Source organism: Malus sylvestris, chromosome 15 (genome assembly GCF_916048215.2).
Source record: "Malus sylvestris chromosome 15, drMalSylv7.2, whole genome shotgun sequence".
Lineage (NCBI taxonomy): Eukaryota > Viridiplantae > Streptophyta > Magnoliopsida > Rosales > Rosaceae > Malus > Malus sylvestris.
Window position 1 is genome coordinate 53,445,390 of NC_062274.1, and position 17,004 is coordinate 53,462,393.

The 17,004-nt window shown below is 37.7% G+C and overlaps 2 protein-coding genes across 5 annotated transcripts; one reads left to right on the top strand and one right to left on the bottom strand.

Moving 5' to 3' along the window:
- The first annotated feature begins 716 nt into the window (after window positions 1–716).
- On the top strand, window positions 717–5,844 carry LOC126601675 (pentatricopeptide repeat-containing protein At5g65560-like). Of its 4 annotated transcripts, XM_050268415.1 has the most exons (5): window positions 717–3,765; window positions 3,863–4,006; window positions 4,678–4,794; window positions 5,200–5,267; window positions 5,392–5,844. In XM_050268415.1, exon 1 carries the CDS (start codon window positions 953–955, stop codon window positions 3,668–3,670), a length of 2,718 nt encoding a protein of 905 aa, XP_050124372.1. In that variant the 5' UTR covers window positions 717–952; the 3' UTR covers window positions 3,671–3,765; window positions 3,863–4,006; window positions 4,678–4,794; window positions 5,200–5,267; window positions 5,392–5,844. The 4 variants fall into 4 exon arrangements, with proteins under 4 accessions (XP_050124372.1, XP_050124371.1, XP_050124374.1 ...); XM_050268414.1 differs by having other exon boundaries at window positions 717–4,006; XM_050268417.1 differs by having other exon boundaries at window positions 717–4,006; window positions 5,434–5,844.
- Window positions 5,845–6,450: 606 nt separating this feature from the next.
- LOC126601678 (membrane-bound O-acyltransferase gup1-like) lies at window positions 6,451–15,749 on the bottom strand. Its single transcript, XM_050268423.1, has 19 exons — window positions 15,531–15,749; window positions 15,393–15,451; window positions 14,255–14,436; window positions 14,122–14,170; window positions 13,762–13,865; window positions 13,603–13,667; window positions 12,639–12,709; window positions 11,575–11,634; window positions 11,342–11,455; window positions 11,047–11,171; window positions 10,876–10,927; window positions 10,149–10,211; window positions 9,891–10,000; window positions 9,710–9,802; window positions 9,511–9,592; window positions 7,920–7,997; window positions 7,323–7,398; window positions 7,188–7,237; window positions 6,451–6,818 (listed from the first exon to the last, which is right to left on the bottom strand). Exons 1-19 carry the CDS (start codon window positions 15,622–15,624, stop codon window positions 6,777–6,779), a joined length of 1,569 nt encoding a protein of 522 aa, XP_050124380.1. The 5' UTR covers window positions 15,625–15,749; the 3' UTR covers window positions 6,451–6,776.
- Between the last annotated feature and the right edge of the window lie 1,255 nt (window positions 15,750–17,004).

Below are 17,004 nucleotides of genomic sequence, written 5' to 3' on the forward strand. Positions count from 1 at the left end.
TCAAACCATGCTAGATTTGAATTGTTAGGTTTCAATTGCTGCGATTTGGTTGTGGGTGAGGGTGTCGTGTCGAGGGTTAATGGTGATGGAAAGGCGTGTTCTTGGTGGTTATGGAAGATGGGGTTGATCAGAGGGAACAGAGGTGTGGGCATGGTAGAGAAGCGAATGAGAAGTTGACCAGAGAGAAGAGGGGTCGGGTGGGGTTGAATTTTTTTTTGTTGACATTTTAATTATTTATTAAATATTTCAAATAATAATATTTTTTTTTATCCACATGGCGCAAAGTTGACATCCGCCTCATTAAAAAGTGGGTCCTATATCTGCCACATCATCACTTGACAGCCATTCTAATAGATTATGTAACGGATTGTATGAAATTGCAACTAAATCATATTTGAGGTATGAAATTGTAATGTTTTACGGATGATGTATGAGGTTGTAATCTCACTTATACTTGAGGGTGCAAAATGTAATTTATCCTAAATTTTTAGTACTAGTATGGCAATTTTTTTTTTTGAAAAAATAATAAATATTTGACACATTTTTTCTTTTGTTAAATTAGATATTAAATTAAGAAGTCAACGGGATTTGAACTCACTGTCAATGTTAAGTTGTTAATATGACACAGGTAATGCAATATCGTCGTTAGAGTTTTTAGCGGGTAGATTTGAAAAAGCCCACTCATTATAGAAGCTTGGGAGGGCCGGAAGGGCCCATGAGTTGAGCCCAGACCGCGAGGTGTGAATTCCCCATCCTCAGCAGCTGTCAGTCAGCACATCACCAGCTGCAGAGATTTCTCTAAATGCCAAAACGAACTCCAAACAAACCTACGATTTTCTCTTCCCTCTTCCTCCTCCTCCTTCTTCCCACTCTCCAACTCATACACCATTTCTTGGTCTGCACACGATGAAGTGAATTGGGTCGGGTCTTCCACCAATGTCCGAAGAAGAAGATGATGAGAAAACCCATGGCCGTCATCTGCCACCCACCTGAGCCCTTCCTCTTCCTCCTCCTCAAACCCTTTTATTCCATTTCCTCCCCCGCCACCGCTCCCCTTCCCCTCTCCCCCGAACCGCACGATCTCTCCGCCCAGCTCTTCTCCATTCTCTCCCGCCCCAATTGGCAGCGCCACCCTTCCCTAAAAAAACTTGCCCCCTCCATATCCCCTTCTCATGTCTCCTCCGTCTTCGCTCTCAAACTCGACCCCCAAACGGCCCTCGGATTCTTCAACTGGATTGCCCTTAAACCCGGATACAAGCACACTGTCCAGTGCCATTCTTCCCTCCTCAACATTCTCCTTCCCAATGGGTTTCTCCAGGTCGCGGAAAAGATCCGAATTTCCATGATTAAGGCGTCCAGTTCCCCACAAGATGCCGTTTTTGTGCTCGAATATTTGCGGGCATTGAATGGCGCCGAAGAGTTCGAGTTCAAGCTCACCCTCAGGTGCTACAATTTTCTTCTAATGTCATTGTCTAAGTTTTCCCTGTTTCAAGATTTGAAAGCTCTGTACTTGGAGATGTTAGACGATATGGTTTCGCCAAATCTGCATACTTTTAATACCATGATCCATGCTTACTGTAAATTGGGTAACGTGGCCGAGGCGGACTTGTATTTCAGTAAGATAGGGCAGGCGGGTTTGCACCCCGATACGTTTACCTACACTTCATTGATCCTGGGGCATTGTAGGAATAAGGATGTGGATAGTGGTTGTAGTGTTTTCAAGCTAATGCCGCAAAAGGGTTGTCAAAGAAATGAGGTTTCCTATACTAATTTGATTCATGGGTTTTGTGAGGCTGATCGGATCGATGAGGCTCTCAAGTTGTTTTCTCAAATGGGGGAGGATAATTGTTTTCCGACTGTGCGTACATTTACAGTTCTTATTTGCGCCTTGTGTAAATTGGGAAGGAAAATAGAAGCTATGAATCTGTTTAAAGAGATGACGGAAATGGGTTGTGAACCAAATGTTCATACTTATACTGTGCTCATTGATAGCATGTGTAAGGAAAATAAGCTTGATAAGGCAAGAAACTTGCTAAACAAGATGTTGGAGAAAAGGTTGGTTCCTAATGTTGTCACGTACAACACAATGATTGATGGGTACTGCAAGGAGGGAGCAGTTGAGGCTGCACTTGGTATTTTGGCTTTGATGGAATCGAGTAATTGTTTTCCAAATGCTCGGACGTACAATGAATTGATTTGTGGATTTTGTAAAAGGAAAAATATACACCAGGCAATGGCACTGCTTGGTAAGATGCTTGATCGGAAACTCTCACCAAGCCTATATACATATAACTCATTAATCCATGGGCAATGTAAAATAGGTCATTTGGAGAGTGCTTATAGGCTGCTTAATTTGATGAAAGAAGGCGGTTTGGTTCCTGACCAATGGTCTTACAGTTCTCTCATAGACACACTCTGTAAGAAGGGGAGACTGGAAGAAGCTCATGCCCTGTTTGATTCTCTCAAAGAGAAAGGCATAAAGTTGAATGACGTGATCTTTACTGCTTTGATTGATGGTTATTGCACGGTTGGGAAAATTGACGATGCCCATTCTTTGTTTGATAGAATGCTTGTAGAAGACTGTTTGCCGAACTCATACACTTACAATACCTTGATAGATGTGTTGTGCAAAGAAGGAAGACTGAAGGAAGCATTATCACTGGTAGAAAAGATGGTAAGTATTGGTGTGAAAGCTACAGTACATACTTATACAATTCTAATTAAACAAATGTTGAAGGAAGGGGACTTTGACCATGCTCATAGGCTTTTAAACCAGATGGTTAGTTCTGGTAATCAGCCTGACCTATTTACTTACACCACCTTTATTCATGCATATTGCGGCATAGGAAATGTAGAAGAGGCAGAGAAATTGATGATTAAGATGAATGAAGAAGGAATTGTAGCAGATTCGTTGACTTACACATTGCTAATTGATGGATATGGACGCATGGGATTAATTGATTGTGCATTTGATGTTCTTAAGCGCATGTTTGATGCTTCTTGTGATCCTTCGCATTATACCTATTCCTTTCTGATCAAACATCTTTCAAATGAAAAGTTGACAGAGACAAGGAATAATATACTGGGAATGGATTTGATCTCAAATGTCTCCTTGATTGATATTGCTGATGTGTGGAAGATAATGGATTTTGACATTGCTTTAGACCTTTTTGAAAAAATGACTGGACATGGTTGTGCACCCAGTACCAACACTTATGACAAACTTATAGTAGGTCTTTGCAAAGAGAGGCGCTTGGAAGAAGCCCAGAGGTTATACAGTCATATGAAAGAGAGGGAAGTTTCTCCCAGTGAGGATATTTATAATTATCTTCTTAACTGTTGCTGTACATTGCAAAAGTATGGAGAGGCAGCAATCTTGGTGGATGCGATGATTGAGGATGGTTATTTACCGACATTGGAGTCCTCCACGTTGCTTGTATGTGGGCTTCTTGATGAAGAGAAGAGTGAGAAGGCAAAAGCAGTTTTTCGTACTTTGCTTCATTGCGAATATAATTACGATGAAGTAGCTTGGAAAGTTCTCTTTGATGGTTTACTTAAGAGGGGTCTTGGCAATATATGCTCTGAGCTCATAAGCATCATGGAGAAGTTGGGTTGCCGGCTTCATCCTCAGACATATTCAATGTTGATTGAGGGAATCGATAGTCCGTAAAACTGCTGGGTTTTTTTTCTTCTGGGATTTAATTCTTTATCTGTGAGCACTACTACAAGCAAAGTGATTTTAAAACTTATATTCCCAGATATCTGGTAAGCACTATGAATTGTGAATACAGAGTGTTCACACTATAAGATGCTACAAAGATCATTATTTATGTCTCAGGAGAATATGATACTGGATTTGCAGTCTTTATTTGCGCTGTGAATGTACCGTCTCTTCAGTGAGTGCATATATGTTTCTCTGGGACGAGGACCTTGGCATTGAGGATTTTGACTCAAAATGGTCAGTATAACCAGTACAATCCGGTAAAACGTTCTTAGCATCCATGTGGTAAGTGCTGTTATATTTCACTGTTTTGGCTGATTTGATGTTTTAGATAACTGATGCATGAAATACCCACAGATTTATGCATGCTTATTTCCTGCTCACCGGCCAGTAGCCACTAGGTACTAACTGCAAATTGGGAATTGGAAATATTAGAATTTTATGCTTTTGTTTGATGTGGGTGCACAAGAAGTTAAGACCTAAAATGGTGGAATGTCAAATTACCGTTTCAAAGCCATTCAGTCAACGCTTTATATAAAAGAAAATTGGGCACTGGCTTTATATTTGACACATAGACAAATGTGAATGTACATTAAGGCATGATAAATTTCCCACAAAAAAAAAAAAAAAAAAAAAAACTCCACTCAAATGCATACCATGTAGTAATATCTCATATTGTTTGCCCTTCCCATAAAAAGTAAAAATAAAAAATCTCACATTCTTGGAAATGAAGGCATTATTTTTTCCCCCAAAAAATGCATTTAAATATCATATCACTAGGTGATTTTCGGATCTTCTACTGAAGAAAAAGAACTTTGGAAAGAAAAACTAGTACAGGCGATGAGGCCAAAACCAATTTTTGTATTTTGTACATACTAGACACAATTTCACGTAAATGATTTCTTTGTTTATCCTTTTTGTGCTATTGCATCATGAGCACGTTAAATTTTGTGTAGATATCTAAAAGTACCACGGGAAGATGGACTTGAAATATCAGAGCTAGCTATTGATGACGCCAAGTCAGAGCTGTATCATTCAATCAATAGATGTATGAAGAAATCAGAAGTGCAGAGGTTAGTGTATTTCTTTTTTCTGGACAAGTGGATTTGTACCTTTTTTTTTGTCTTTTAAACCATAAGCATGTCTACCTTCATTTTGTTCAAGTCGAAAGTTTTGTTATCACTAGCCATATGGTGTCATTGTACTGGGGAGAGTCTCAAACCCCAAACCCTAAATTAAGGTTAAAGTTTTTGCTTCACATTCCTCTTAACAGCGCCATCTTAGTTTTTCCAAAATTATCTCACATTTGATCATCCTACTCCTTGTTAGGCCAAAATTAATAAGGGGATATTGAAAGGTGTTTGATGTATAAAAGTGGTGGTGCAAGTACAAATCCTTTGCTGCTTCAGTTTTGACTTCACTATGCTTGGCAAAGATTTGTTTTGGGAGGTAATTGATTGCTTATTTTGTGCTGGCAGGATGAGCTCAGCTTTGGCGCTGATGTTCGATGTTGTTCACTCTTCATTCCATCTATTCGTTTGCACAAGTGAGTAAATTAGTAATGCCCTTCCTCCTCAGAAAAAGATTCAAAAACATGTGTGTTTGAATTCTTTGTTAATTTGTTTTCTTGCATTGACAATGGAAACACGTCGCCTTTCATTTTCTTCCAGTGGAACCACTTATCTAGTTAGTGTGACTTATCGGGTTGCTAGGATGCTGGTCCTGTATTGCAATGAAGATCTCGTGCGGTAAAAGGGGTTAACAGTGTTTGGTTGCCCCATGCATATGCCAACTATATTAGCAAACCAAATGCAAGAATGCAAGGTCGGTGGTCGCCATTCATATACTCATCAGAAAACAGAAATCAGTACTGTATGGCTGTGATTGTGCGTGCAGATTATCGGGCGCAGAACCAGCTGAGCTGGGGGAGCTTGGAGGGAAGTGGCTGGTATTTACTCGATCGTACAGCCTTACCTGCTGACATGATATATCTCAAACAATGTATAGAATTTTCGTGATGATTTCAGACAGCAGATGACAAATATTTCAAGTCTGACGAGCAATCAATTTACGATGTATTATGTTCATGTCAAGTTTCAACGTAATGCGATCCCGTTTAAAAAGATTGTTCAGTAGAGGACGTATGGTTGTACATTTCTTCAGGTAAATTATTAATGTTCATCAAATTGCATTTGTGTATACAGCAACCTCATCATCTCTGCTCCTACAAGCTTTTTCTTTCTATTTGTAACAGGTTCGATTTGTGCGCGTCGTCCTCATCCTCGTAGTTTTATCGACCCCACCCCGACTCATGAGGACATCACCAATCCGGATCCTCGATCAGATTGGTTGTTGGCTAATTAAAACAAACTAATTGGTAATCAATACTACTAATTCTCAACAAACTGGATTTGGATGTGGCTTACACCAAGAAACCAAAGTTGATGTAGGCGATCGTTAACGAGACATTGCTTCAAATTCCGAAGCATCAAGTGGCAGAAATGAGAGAGGAAGTCATAAGATTGATTCCGAGAGTGATATATGCAGATCCAAGGGCATCCTGATTGGAGACAGTTGAAGATGCATTCGAAATAGCAGTTAAGGGAGTGCTTGGCAAAGTACAGAAAACTAGGAAGGACATGAAAGAGGGTAAAGATCCTGGCAATGCTTTCTGGGAAATAAACCCTACTGAATTCGATATGCCTAAGCTCGGGATGAGGGGAAGAAAATTTAAACAGAAGTATAACCGATTGTTTCTTAATAAGCAACAATCGTGTTACAATGCAAGTATTTCCAAAAGTTAAATCACATTTGAATTTGGAATTAGCTTTCTCTACATTTATATAGTACCTTCCTTGTCCTAAGTGTATACCAGAAAAGAACGTAGAGTGATGAATGATTACTTTTATCCGCCATCGAGGTCCTTGGCATGAGCCAGCATACATTAGGTTACAATGTTGGCAAACCTGTCTCCTGTTTGAAACTTCTGGACCTCGGTTTCCACACCAGCAATTAGCTACTGGAGCCAATTAATCAAACCTTACAGCGAGCCGATTTAGCTGCTACTTTGCTTTGCATCGCGGATGTGGAACATAAGCTGCAAGATATGCAACTTCAGACCAATCATAGAAATAGAGCAGACACACGCACTATGATATGTATACAATTGTCTGCTTATGGAAATGTTCGGGTTTAGGGTTTATATCAGAAAGAAAATTGAACGAAATCCTGAAACGTCATTTTGATACAAGATAAATATAAGCCCAAAATACATAAGAAAATATCTGAACTCCTAATGACTGGGTTCCATTATATTTAGGCATGAGAAGAAATAGTGAAATTACTATAAAATAAATTTTTTACGCATTTTCCATCTCAAAACATATCCACATTGCGAAACTAATTCTAAAAGGCGACATATTTAAACTTCACCGTTAAAGAAATAAGCAGATAATTGTGACATTACCTTTGTCCCTACATAAAATGTCAAAAGCATGCCTGCCAAAACCGGAAGTCCTGTACAAAGAATATCATCAGTCCTCCCAGAAGCAGAATTGTGTAAGGATAACAAGAAACCTCAGGACATGAAAATTCAAGTTACCTTCTCGTTTAAGGAATTGAGAAATCAACCAACTAATCCCAGATGGTCCAATAACAAAACCAACAAGGTTTGCTACCTGCAGAAACATTGAATGCTTGTATTGTTAGCATTTACGAATTCTTGTAAACACATAAGGTGATTCCCAGTTTGCAATACCCACTAGTTTGGCAAATGCGTATAACACGATACATTTTTAAGTGCTAAGTACACTGAAACCAGTGGGATGTGCTAGAGAACCATTGCAAAAATGAAACTCTTAGGCTACCCTTCACTCTTTAAACACATATGTTTCAATAAACTGTCACTGTAAAAAGGCCTTAAGTGGTTTGAATCATTTAGCCTTTCAAAAGAGAAAAAGGCAAACGAATTTCGCAAAGGGAAGGAAAAGACTACTAAATGTTTATATTTGACAAGCAGAGAATTTCAGATATATAAGCATCATCAAATTAGTCTAAAAAATAAAGAGCAAAATGACCTTATTATTACTTCCTTTTCACTCAAGCAAAAGTGCAAATATCAAAAGTCAATACCAGCATCAACAAGAATATAAAAATAGTTATGATTGATATATGCTTTAATCAAATGCAGGATACAGACCATGAGACAAGTGATAGTAATTGCACCAGCAACCGCACTAAGTTCACGAACAACAAATTCCCCATGAGTACTCTTAACCTGACAACAAATACATGACAAAATCAAAATTGTTAAGCTCGACAGATAAAAATAAAGGTTAACATACTCCTCTTCTCTTCCTCTCCCTCCCTAAGCTTCGTATGTGTGTAAGTATAAAATAATGAACTACAACGAGAGAAATCACAAAGCAAAAGGGTTGCCAACATGGTTGAGTTCTAGAGCAAGTTTGTGATTTTTCTTACAAAACCTTCAGGTGCGTTTGTTGCATCAGACTATCTCGGACTGGACTAGCTTTATAGACTAAGCTGGACTGACTTAGACTAGACTAAGTTGGATTGACTTAGTGAAGTGCTTGGTGCAGAGTCGGACTAAGAAGCATAATTAAGGACAAAAAGGAAAAAAGTCTTTGTTAACAAAACTTTCTCCAGAATTTTCTAATGCAAAGAAATTGAACCCAACATCAAAAATTTTTGTAGAATCCAACTACACCTAGCAACCAAATTTTACATTCTCTCAACCCAAAAACAAAACTTTCCAATAAATCAATGGAACCCAAAAGCCCAGCTGAAAACCCTTCGAATTTTTCAATTGGGAACTCAACTTACTCATATGAATTAGAAGAACCCAGATAAAAATCACATTGATTTTTCGAACTTTCAAAGTCATATTTCCATTGATTTTCAATCTTTCCTCATTTTCCAAATTACCCCTCCACTCCTTTCTCTCCCCATCCCCCCTCAAACTATCAAATATGCGACAAAAACTTAACCCCTTTTCAGGAAGCCAAACATCCACTTTCTATAAAAGAGAGAAAGCACTGAAATTTCCACAGAGCTCCAAGACTTGTCGGTCATTTGAGTTCTTCAAATTCAATGTGATTTTTCAACTCGGGACTCAAAATTCAACTTGGAAGTGGGCGTCTGCCATGGCCAAACTCTCGATCTGCTTCTTGGCTCGCAGAGTTGGCAGTTTCTCCATCAACACCCCAATTTTGGCTGTAACATCCACCGACAGCGGCGCCTCTTCAGCTGTGAGCTCCCCCCCTGACTTAGGCAACGAAAGAGCAAGCACTGCGATGCCCTGGTGACGATGCCGCAAAAGAAGCGGGGACTGGATGTTAGTGAGCAAAACTTGGGGATTGGATGTCGGCCTTCCTTTCTAGTCCCCCTTAATACCAAGCGAAAGCTTGGGATTAGACTTAGCGAACCCCGGAGGGCCTCATAGTCGAGGCGAGTCCCACTTATTTTAGTTCGAGGACATACCAAACACAGTATTATAGTCCTACTTAAGCTAGTCCCTCTTAAGGAGGTGAAACAAACGCACCCTCAAAGTACAAGATTAAGTCCACGATTTTTTTTCGCCTAAAGGTTGAAAGTCAGGGTCCAGGCTTCAAATTGATTACCATCCAACAAATCAGAAACCCCTAATCCGCAAGCCAACAACAGCTAACTGATTGGCTTTATGGGAGGGACGAGAATTGGGATGATCATCCTCCCATAAGTTAAACCAAACAATAGAAAAACAGCAATGGTAATAGGAACAAAGAGGTCACCTGAAATGCATTGGTTGCTGATTTCAATATCATTTCCGGAATAAAGAATAAGCATGTCAGCCATGCCCACGAAAGAAGCTTCCTAATGCCAAAGATAGAAATTAAGTTAGAATAAGGAACAAATTTCAATAAGGCTCTACTCCCATTTGACAGAAAGCTAAGATGTATTCAATAAGAAAAATTCAACAGCAACAAGTACCATTCTAGATCATGCCAAATGGCAACAAATGTGAATACAACCCATACATTGAGAAGCTTCCTCCGAGTGCCCCCAAGAGGAATGTACAAATACCTATTGTTTTCATTTCCCAAACAAACATGTCAGAGTTAGAAACAGGATTACAAGAGAAATTTGAAGCACAACAGGTTGAAAGTTTCACCTCACAAGCCATTTGTTGTAGGAAGCATGCCAGTTCTTCCAAAAAGTTTCCAAGTTGTAGCAATTATTTATACACCTCGGCATATTCTCAGGGACCTCAATGCCACATATCTGCAGTAATTAGAAAAAAAATCATTGTCCCACTGCAAAGCAATATCAATACTAAAAGATACAACTAATTTATAGTAGACGGACAACCCAGCAGTAAACGCCAAAGTTCGGAAGAAATGGAAATAAAAATTTATTGACATATACACACCAGTGACCAGAACCGGAAATAGCGCCATATCAGAAAAAACTTTAGCCACATGAAGATTAAAACCTGCACCATCATAAGAAAGTAAATCACCTTTACCTAAGCTAAAACAAATAGATGAAGTCACCTAACAACTAGAATGGAAATCCAGACAAGGTGAAAGGAAAATACTAAAAGACCCAATTAAAAAAAGGGTCTGATAAAAGTTCACCAAATAAATTATTATATCCAGGTAAAGTAACCAAGTAACTTTACTTTGCAGCAGACAGCAGAGTGTATGAATATGGTGAGGAACTTGAAAATACTTGCATAAGAATTCTTACATCATATCTATGAGGAATGTAAAGATTACAATTTAATGATTGATACTATTACAAATGAACTTATTACAAATAACACTTTGGGGATTGATTTAACTTTTAATAGCTAACTCTCTCATGCATTTTTCTTTGCTCAAAGAAGGTTATGGATACCACGTATTTTAAGATATACTTGTTCATTATTTTTTATATTCTCATAAGTAGGAACTATCACATTATTAAACATTTAGTCCATGCACAAAGAGTCTAAGGTAGGTGTGTTTTGTATTTTCTGGAATTAATTACTACATTACCACCTCAAATTAAAAGAACATTATGCGGCTTCACAATGTATTTCAATCATATAAAAAGCTTGAGATACTAAAATTCTAATCATCAAAGACCTTGATACTGTAAGGATCATCTCTTACCCCATATCCAATAATAAACACATCCATAGGGTATAACTCTTTCCACATGCCACTAATAGGTACAGAAAAAGAGAACCTAGTTAATATCCAAAAGATAGAATACACACATGCGTGGGTGTGCGCACAGACACACATACACAATACAGGGTGTATCTTTAACTAGACACTCACCTGATTGCAAACGCATTGTAATAGAAAAGATGTGTCATTAGTTCCATCAGAAGAAGACTGAACACCCAGCGCAAACCATACCAAGCAATGTCCTTAGCTGAAAAGTTATTTTGAGGAACATCCAACTGAAAGAATATTGCAATAAAGGTAAATACTGAGACTCTGCAGAACATACAAGCATGGACTATCATCTCCAACAATATGGAAAGCACATCCAGTGCACTTGGCAATCCATAAATGACCAAATATTTCAAATTATTTAAAAAAAACAGTACCAATATTGAAAGTGACAGACCTGTGAGGCAAATGCATTGAAGCTTACAATTGGCCCAGTAAGATAAAGAGGTGCATACACCAAATACGCAAGGTAAGTCGTAAAGGCATACATGTCATTCTGGACACCTGTCTCCTGAGTATAACAAACACAATTATGAACACATGGAAAATCCATTTGGATGAAAGTTGATTTAAGGATCCACCAACTGCAATAATACTAGGCTTGCACTTAAGTAGAAAGCATAAGCTAACCTGTAAAACATGGTAACAAGTTTTCCCTGATTTACAAATATTGCAACGCTGAATGTGTTTCTGCATACAAGACCAAGAAACATTAGCACTTTGTAAATAGCTAAAGTGCAAAGTATTAAATCCTTGACAATAATCTGCATGCATGAATAAGCAGAGAAAATCCATCAGAATGAACTAGGAATCACTAAGATTCACGGTAATAGCTTTACATTAAACAAAAGAGGGTTGCTGAAAATATGTTAATGGATACTGGCACATGAATTGGTGTAAGAATTTGTAGTTAATACTATAATAAATTCTGTTAACATAGCAATTGGCAAGCATGTGAAGGACAATGTTAAAGTACCATTGAGTGCAACCACAGAAAACTAACTAGATATCAACTTCAAAAGCAAGCTGCAGAGCAAGAACATTGAAACCATGCAGGGTTGATTGATGTGAAAGTAATAACCACTCTTGACTCTCATCCATAGAACAAGCTGGAAAGAAAAATACCATAAAGTTCTAGAACAAAAAGTAACACAAGCTTGTTATTATTTCAGGCCACAATCATAGGTGGGCTGGAGACTAACCTCTAAGTCAAACCAGTTTGGCTTATACAAAGTGGCCTAATAGGCTTTCAGAGGAAAAAATTAATCTCCTGAAAAGGTTTTGATGTATTAATTACATGGTGTATTTTAGGTTCATTGTTTTGGACTCTCATATTCAATGTCTTTAAGTCTCTTATTGTCACATGATTAGGTGTTGTGAATTTTCTTTTAGGATTTCAAAGTGTATTAGCTGTGAGGCTAGATTTTTTTTCTAATTTCTATGAAAAATGAATCCAATACACCAATGGTTTTTGCCAAAGGCCAGAGAGTGATCCCAGATCACTCTTTTCTTCCTTTCTCTTACTAGTGGCCCGCATCACCACCATAACCAGAAGCGTTGGACGGTTAGTAACATCGTTTCCATGTAGACTCCGTGACAAAGTAATCCAATAAAATACATACCAGAAAAAAAAAGGCGGAGGGACAGAACAGAGAAGATAGCATACACATCACAGCTCAAAGGAACACAAATACCTTATGGTCAAAACGAGATTCTCGATGTGCCCAATGGTAATCATAGCCAAAGCTTATCATCCGCAAAACAACTGTCACAAACAACCAGAATAAGAGATTAAAAAAAACCATATAAAAGAATCACAAATATATACTAATGTATAAAAGCAGGTTGCAACACTACTCATAGTGCTTTGTGAATCCATTCTTTTTTTCTATTAACTTCCATTCATATTATCTCAATTGAAAGTTTTACTTATTTTTATACATGCAATTACTGAAATAAGAATCTAGGTACAATGAACTCGTCTCCCAAAGAGTCATCTTGACAACAAAAACTTCACTGCCTACTTCATAGCTTAATTGGAGGCTCCAAAACCACAATTTTACACCAGCAGACATGAAAGAGATCATAATTACCAAATACAGCCATAACTCGTTGAAACGACTCAAATTTTCAAACATATTCATCCACCATTTTGGTTCTGATATAACGAGCCTTACACACCCTTGACCTAATCCACAAGGCTCCAATCTGTGGCATTGTGGGTCTGCTCCAAACTGCAGTAATCATGGAATAAGTTGACTGTACTTGGTAATTATGGGAACCCGTCTTTGCAGTCTGAGAACCCATTTCCAAACTGCTCCAAGCAGCCAACTTAATATATAAGAGTATTCAACTATTAGATGTTGGGGAGTCCAATCTTATGAGTAGGATTCTCATACTGTAGAGATGGGTGATGTCATTAGGTTCTCAGAAAGTTAGCTGCTTTTTCGGTCTCACAGATCATATTGGCAAACCCGTCTGGGTATTTTGTAGGATTGCATACATAGATTTGTGGCTACATAGTAGATTTGTGTCTACATAGGTATTCACATATTTCACGAAAGGTCATATGCACATGATATGGAAAAGAAGATGAATACACAGTAATGAAAGTATGATAACTAGAATTAAAATGTCAAAATGAGGAAAGCACAATACCAAAGTTAAAGCAAATGTGCCATCTAAAGGTGCCCCGAAAGTTGTCCAAATATGCCCAGCGTTGCCTACATAATAATATGCAGAAGCAGATATATCACAATTTATCTGTTAAGTACCCAATGAAGTACTAAATAGCCTAGCCTAGCCAACAAAACTCACCCAATTATGGAGAATGAATATCCTTCATAAACACGATTGCACAGAAGAAAGAATATGTTGAAAATCCAAAATACAAAAGGGAAATACTTTGTTCGTGCAAATATCTGCAAAAACACAAGTCCAGTAATGTATGGCAAGAACTCAAAACAGTAGGGCATAACTCTAACAAAGCAAGAAACAAAATGAACTCTTGGAATAGGCTCAAAACAGTAGCCCATATAATTGTACATTCCTCATAAGAGTATTTTTCTTTCTAAATATAGAAAGTGTGGAAAGCACTTTTAGATTTTTGGAGTGACAATAACAATTCCCTAAAAGAAAATGCATTGCATTATGTATCCAAGCATGAATGGAGCTCACCTTTACCAAAAGAAAATTCATTGAAGCGATTGCGAGGATAAATATAATGCTTGCAGAAACAACGGAAGTCAGATAACTGCACCTCCTAAGAAAGAGCATATAATCCAAGTACAGTTATGAAGGTAAGACATACCAGGCTCCATGCAGATATGCTAGGTATGTGAAAGAAATCAAAATCCAAATAATGGACATCCCTCTCGCTTTTAAATGAAAGCTTGTCCTCAGCAAATTAGCAATCAACGTGAACATTGTGAAGACACCAGTAAGAACAGGAAAATTTCCTCGAAAGTTTCTCCATTGAGCATCAGAAACATCCTAAGCAGAAAAAGAAAGGTGCTTTTCAGGTAAGAACAGGAATGTCAAAATAAAACTTGTGTAGTTTTGTTAGAACTTTCAGTACATCCAATGTTTTTAACACCATGGTACTGCAGTAAATCAACACACGAACAAGAGTCGTATATAGAAACGGAATAATGCTTCTGGAATTTGAAAATCTATCTGCTAGTGATAACGTCTGCCTCAATCTAATTCACATTTCCAGCCTCAGGAAACTTTCCAAAGGTTGAGCATTAATGTGCTCTGATCCCCTATTTTTCAAACCATTATTTTCTACGATTATAATTGTGAAGGAACAGAATTTACATACATACGTGTATCACGCACACACACACATTATATATATATATTTAAACACCATGCCATTTGAATGGCACCATTGGCCCTTCGGGCAACACTCTAAATTTCATCATACTCCTTGTTTAGCCAGCTCAAAACTCAAGAGCTAAACGCGGATCCCTAAAACCCGACTCCACACCACAACAACAACAACAAAGCCTTTTCCCACTAAGTGGGGTCGGCTATATGAATCCTAGAACGCCATTGCGCTCGGTTTTGTGTCATGTCCTCCGTTAGATCCAAGTACTCAAGTCTTTTCTTAGGGTCTCTTCCAAAGTTTTCCTAGGTCTTCCTCTACCCCTTCGGCCCTGAACCTCTGTCCCGTAGTCACATTTTCGAACCGGAGTGTCAGTAGGCTTAAAACTAATCGAAAAACTTAAAAAAGAACAGGGAAACACACACATACACAGAGAACTAGACCGCCCGAACAGCGGCATGTCACAGTCCACTTCAGAATTTACATATACGTAACAGTTACACTGCACCAGAGAACTTTCCCAACTGTCTAAAGTAAAATTTCCCAAGTTATCTTTGAACAAAAACTGAATTTTATAAAGAGAAAGTAAAAAGTAATGAAATTGAAAGAAGAAACCCACATTGAGGCGATGAGGAATGAGGCATCCAGGACGCAAACCGAAGAGCTTAGCATGATGATCTGCGTATCAGAAAAATGGGTTTTCAATAAATAAATAAAGACAAGAAGAAAAGAGAACAAGAAATGGATGATACCGCACCGCGAGAGAGTTGGAGGGATCGATGGATGATGAAGGCATAGAAAGCAGCTGCGTAGAGAATGAGAAATCCCACCTCTCCTTTCAACAACTTCATAGCTTCTGCTGCTGCTGCTTCTGCTTCCTCTCTCTGTCCTGAATTTCAAACTTTGATTTTGTTGTGTGGTTTGATCTTGGTGGCCAACAACGGCACCATCTCTCTCGTTTCTGCTCTGCTCTCTCAGCTTTGTTTAAAGGGACCTTCTCCTGCCACCTAATAGTAAAAGAGATCTCATAATACCAATAATTACCAGTCTGCCACTATTTTCACTGCCAAAATTCGGAAATTCTTATAGGAGGAAATTGTAGTCTCAATTAAAAATTCGTGATTATTGATGTTCTAACTCATCAAAATGTGCATTTATGATTATTTTCGTCAATTCCTTTTGAACTTTTGTCAAAATGAGTCATGTGTCATGCACGTGAGGCTGAATCAAAAGGCAAATAAATAAATCCAAATAAGAAAAATTATAACAATGTTTCCTCAACTTTTATCCGATTTGAGAAATGATCACTTAACAATTTTGAGAAATACTCTAATTGAGTTAAAGTTGAAGAACTATTTCTACCATTTTCTCTTCTAGGGACTTCCATTTACACTCTCAATTTTGGGAAAAACATTTTAATATATCGGAAACACGACTTGAAACCCTAAGTATCATAATATAATTATTTAATTTTTTGTAAGTATGTAATTACTTGTATTACAACAGAAGTACCGAATCGTGTCCTGGATGAAAAATTCTACAAAGCGAGTGGTTTTTATTTACATTAGCAAGCGTCCACACACACTGTATAAACATTTTTATTTTATTTTATATTTTATCATGAAGTGGGATTAGTTTTTAAAATTCTAAAAAAAAAAATCAGTTATGAAAATTGGAGTAATTATGAGAAGTTTCTTGGAATACTTTTTGTTTTTTACTTTATTTTTTGTTTAATTTTTAAATAGAACATGTTATACTAATTTGGTTGTGAGGGGTCAAATTCAGAGTAAATTGTAGCTATGGTCCCTTAACTTTAACTCAATTGGAGCAATGGTCCCTCAACTAAAAATCCATTACCTTTGGTCCCTCAACTTATCAAAACGTGCAGCTATGGTCCCTCAACTAAAAATCCATTACCATTGGTCCCTGAACTTTAATTCAAGTGGAGAAATTGTCCTTTAACTTTAATCCAATTGTAGCAATGGTCCTTACAATATAACTCGTTTTGACAAATTTTTTGACATAGTTGACGAAAAGAACTATAATTATACACTTTGATGAGTTGAGGGACCCTAATTATATAAATGGTCATTCCAACATAGCTTATTTTGACAAAATTTTGACAAAATTGATGAAAATGACTATAGCTACACATTTTGATAAGTTGAGGGACCCTAATTATATAAATGGTCATTCCAACATAGCTTATTTTGACAAAATTTTGACAAAAT

Coding starts and splice junctions, on each gene's coding strand:
- LOC126601675 (XM_050268414.1), top strand. CDS start 953: ATGATGAGAAAACCCATGGCCGTCATCTGCCACCCACCTGAGCCCTTC.
- LOC126601678 (XM_050268423.1), bottom strand. CDS start 15,624: ATGAAGTTGTTGAAAGGAGAGGTGGGATTTCTCATTCTCTACGCAGCT. Junction 11,635..12,638: donor AATCTCGTTTTGACCATAAG/GTATTTGTGTTC, acceptor TCTTGTATGCAG/AAACACATTCAGCGTTGCAA. Junction 7,238..7,322: donor TCAATTCCTTAAACGAGAAG/GTAACTTGAATT, acceptor TTCTTTGTACAG/GACTTCCGGTTTTGGCAGGC.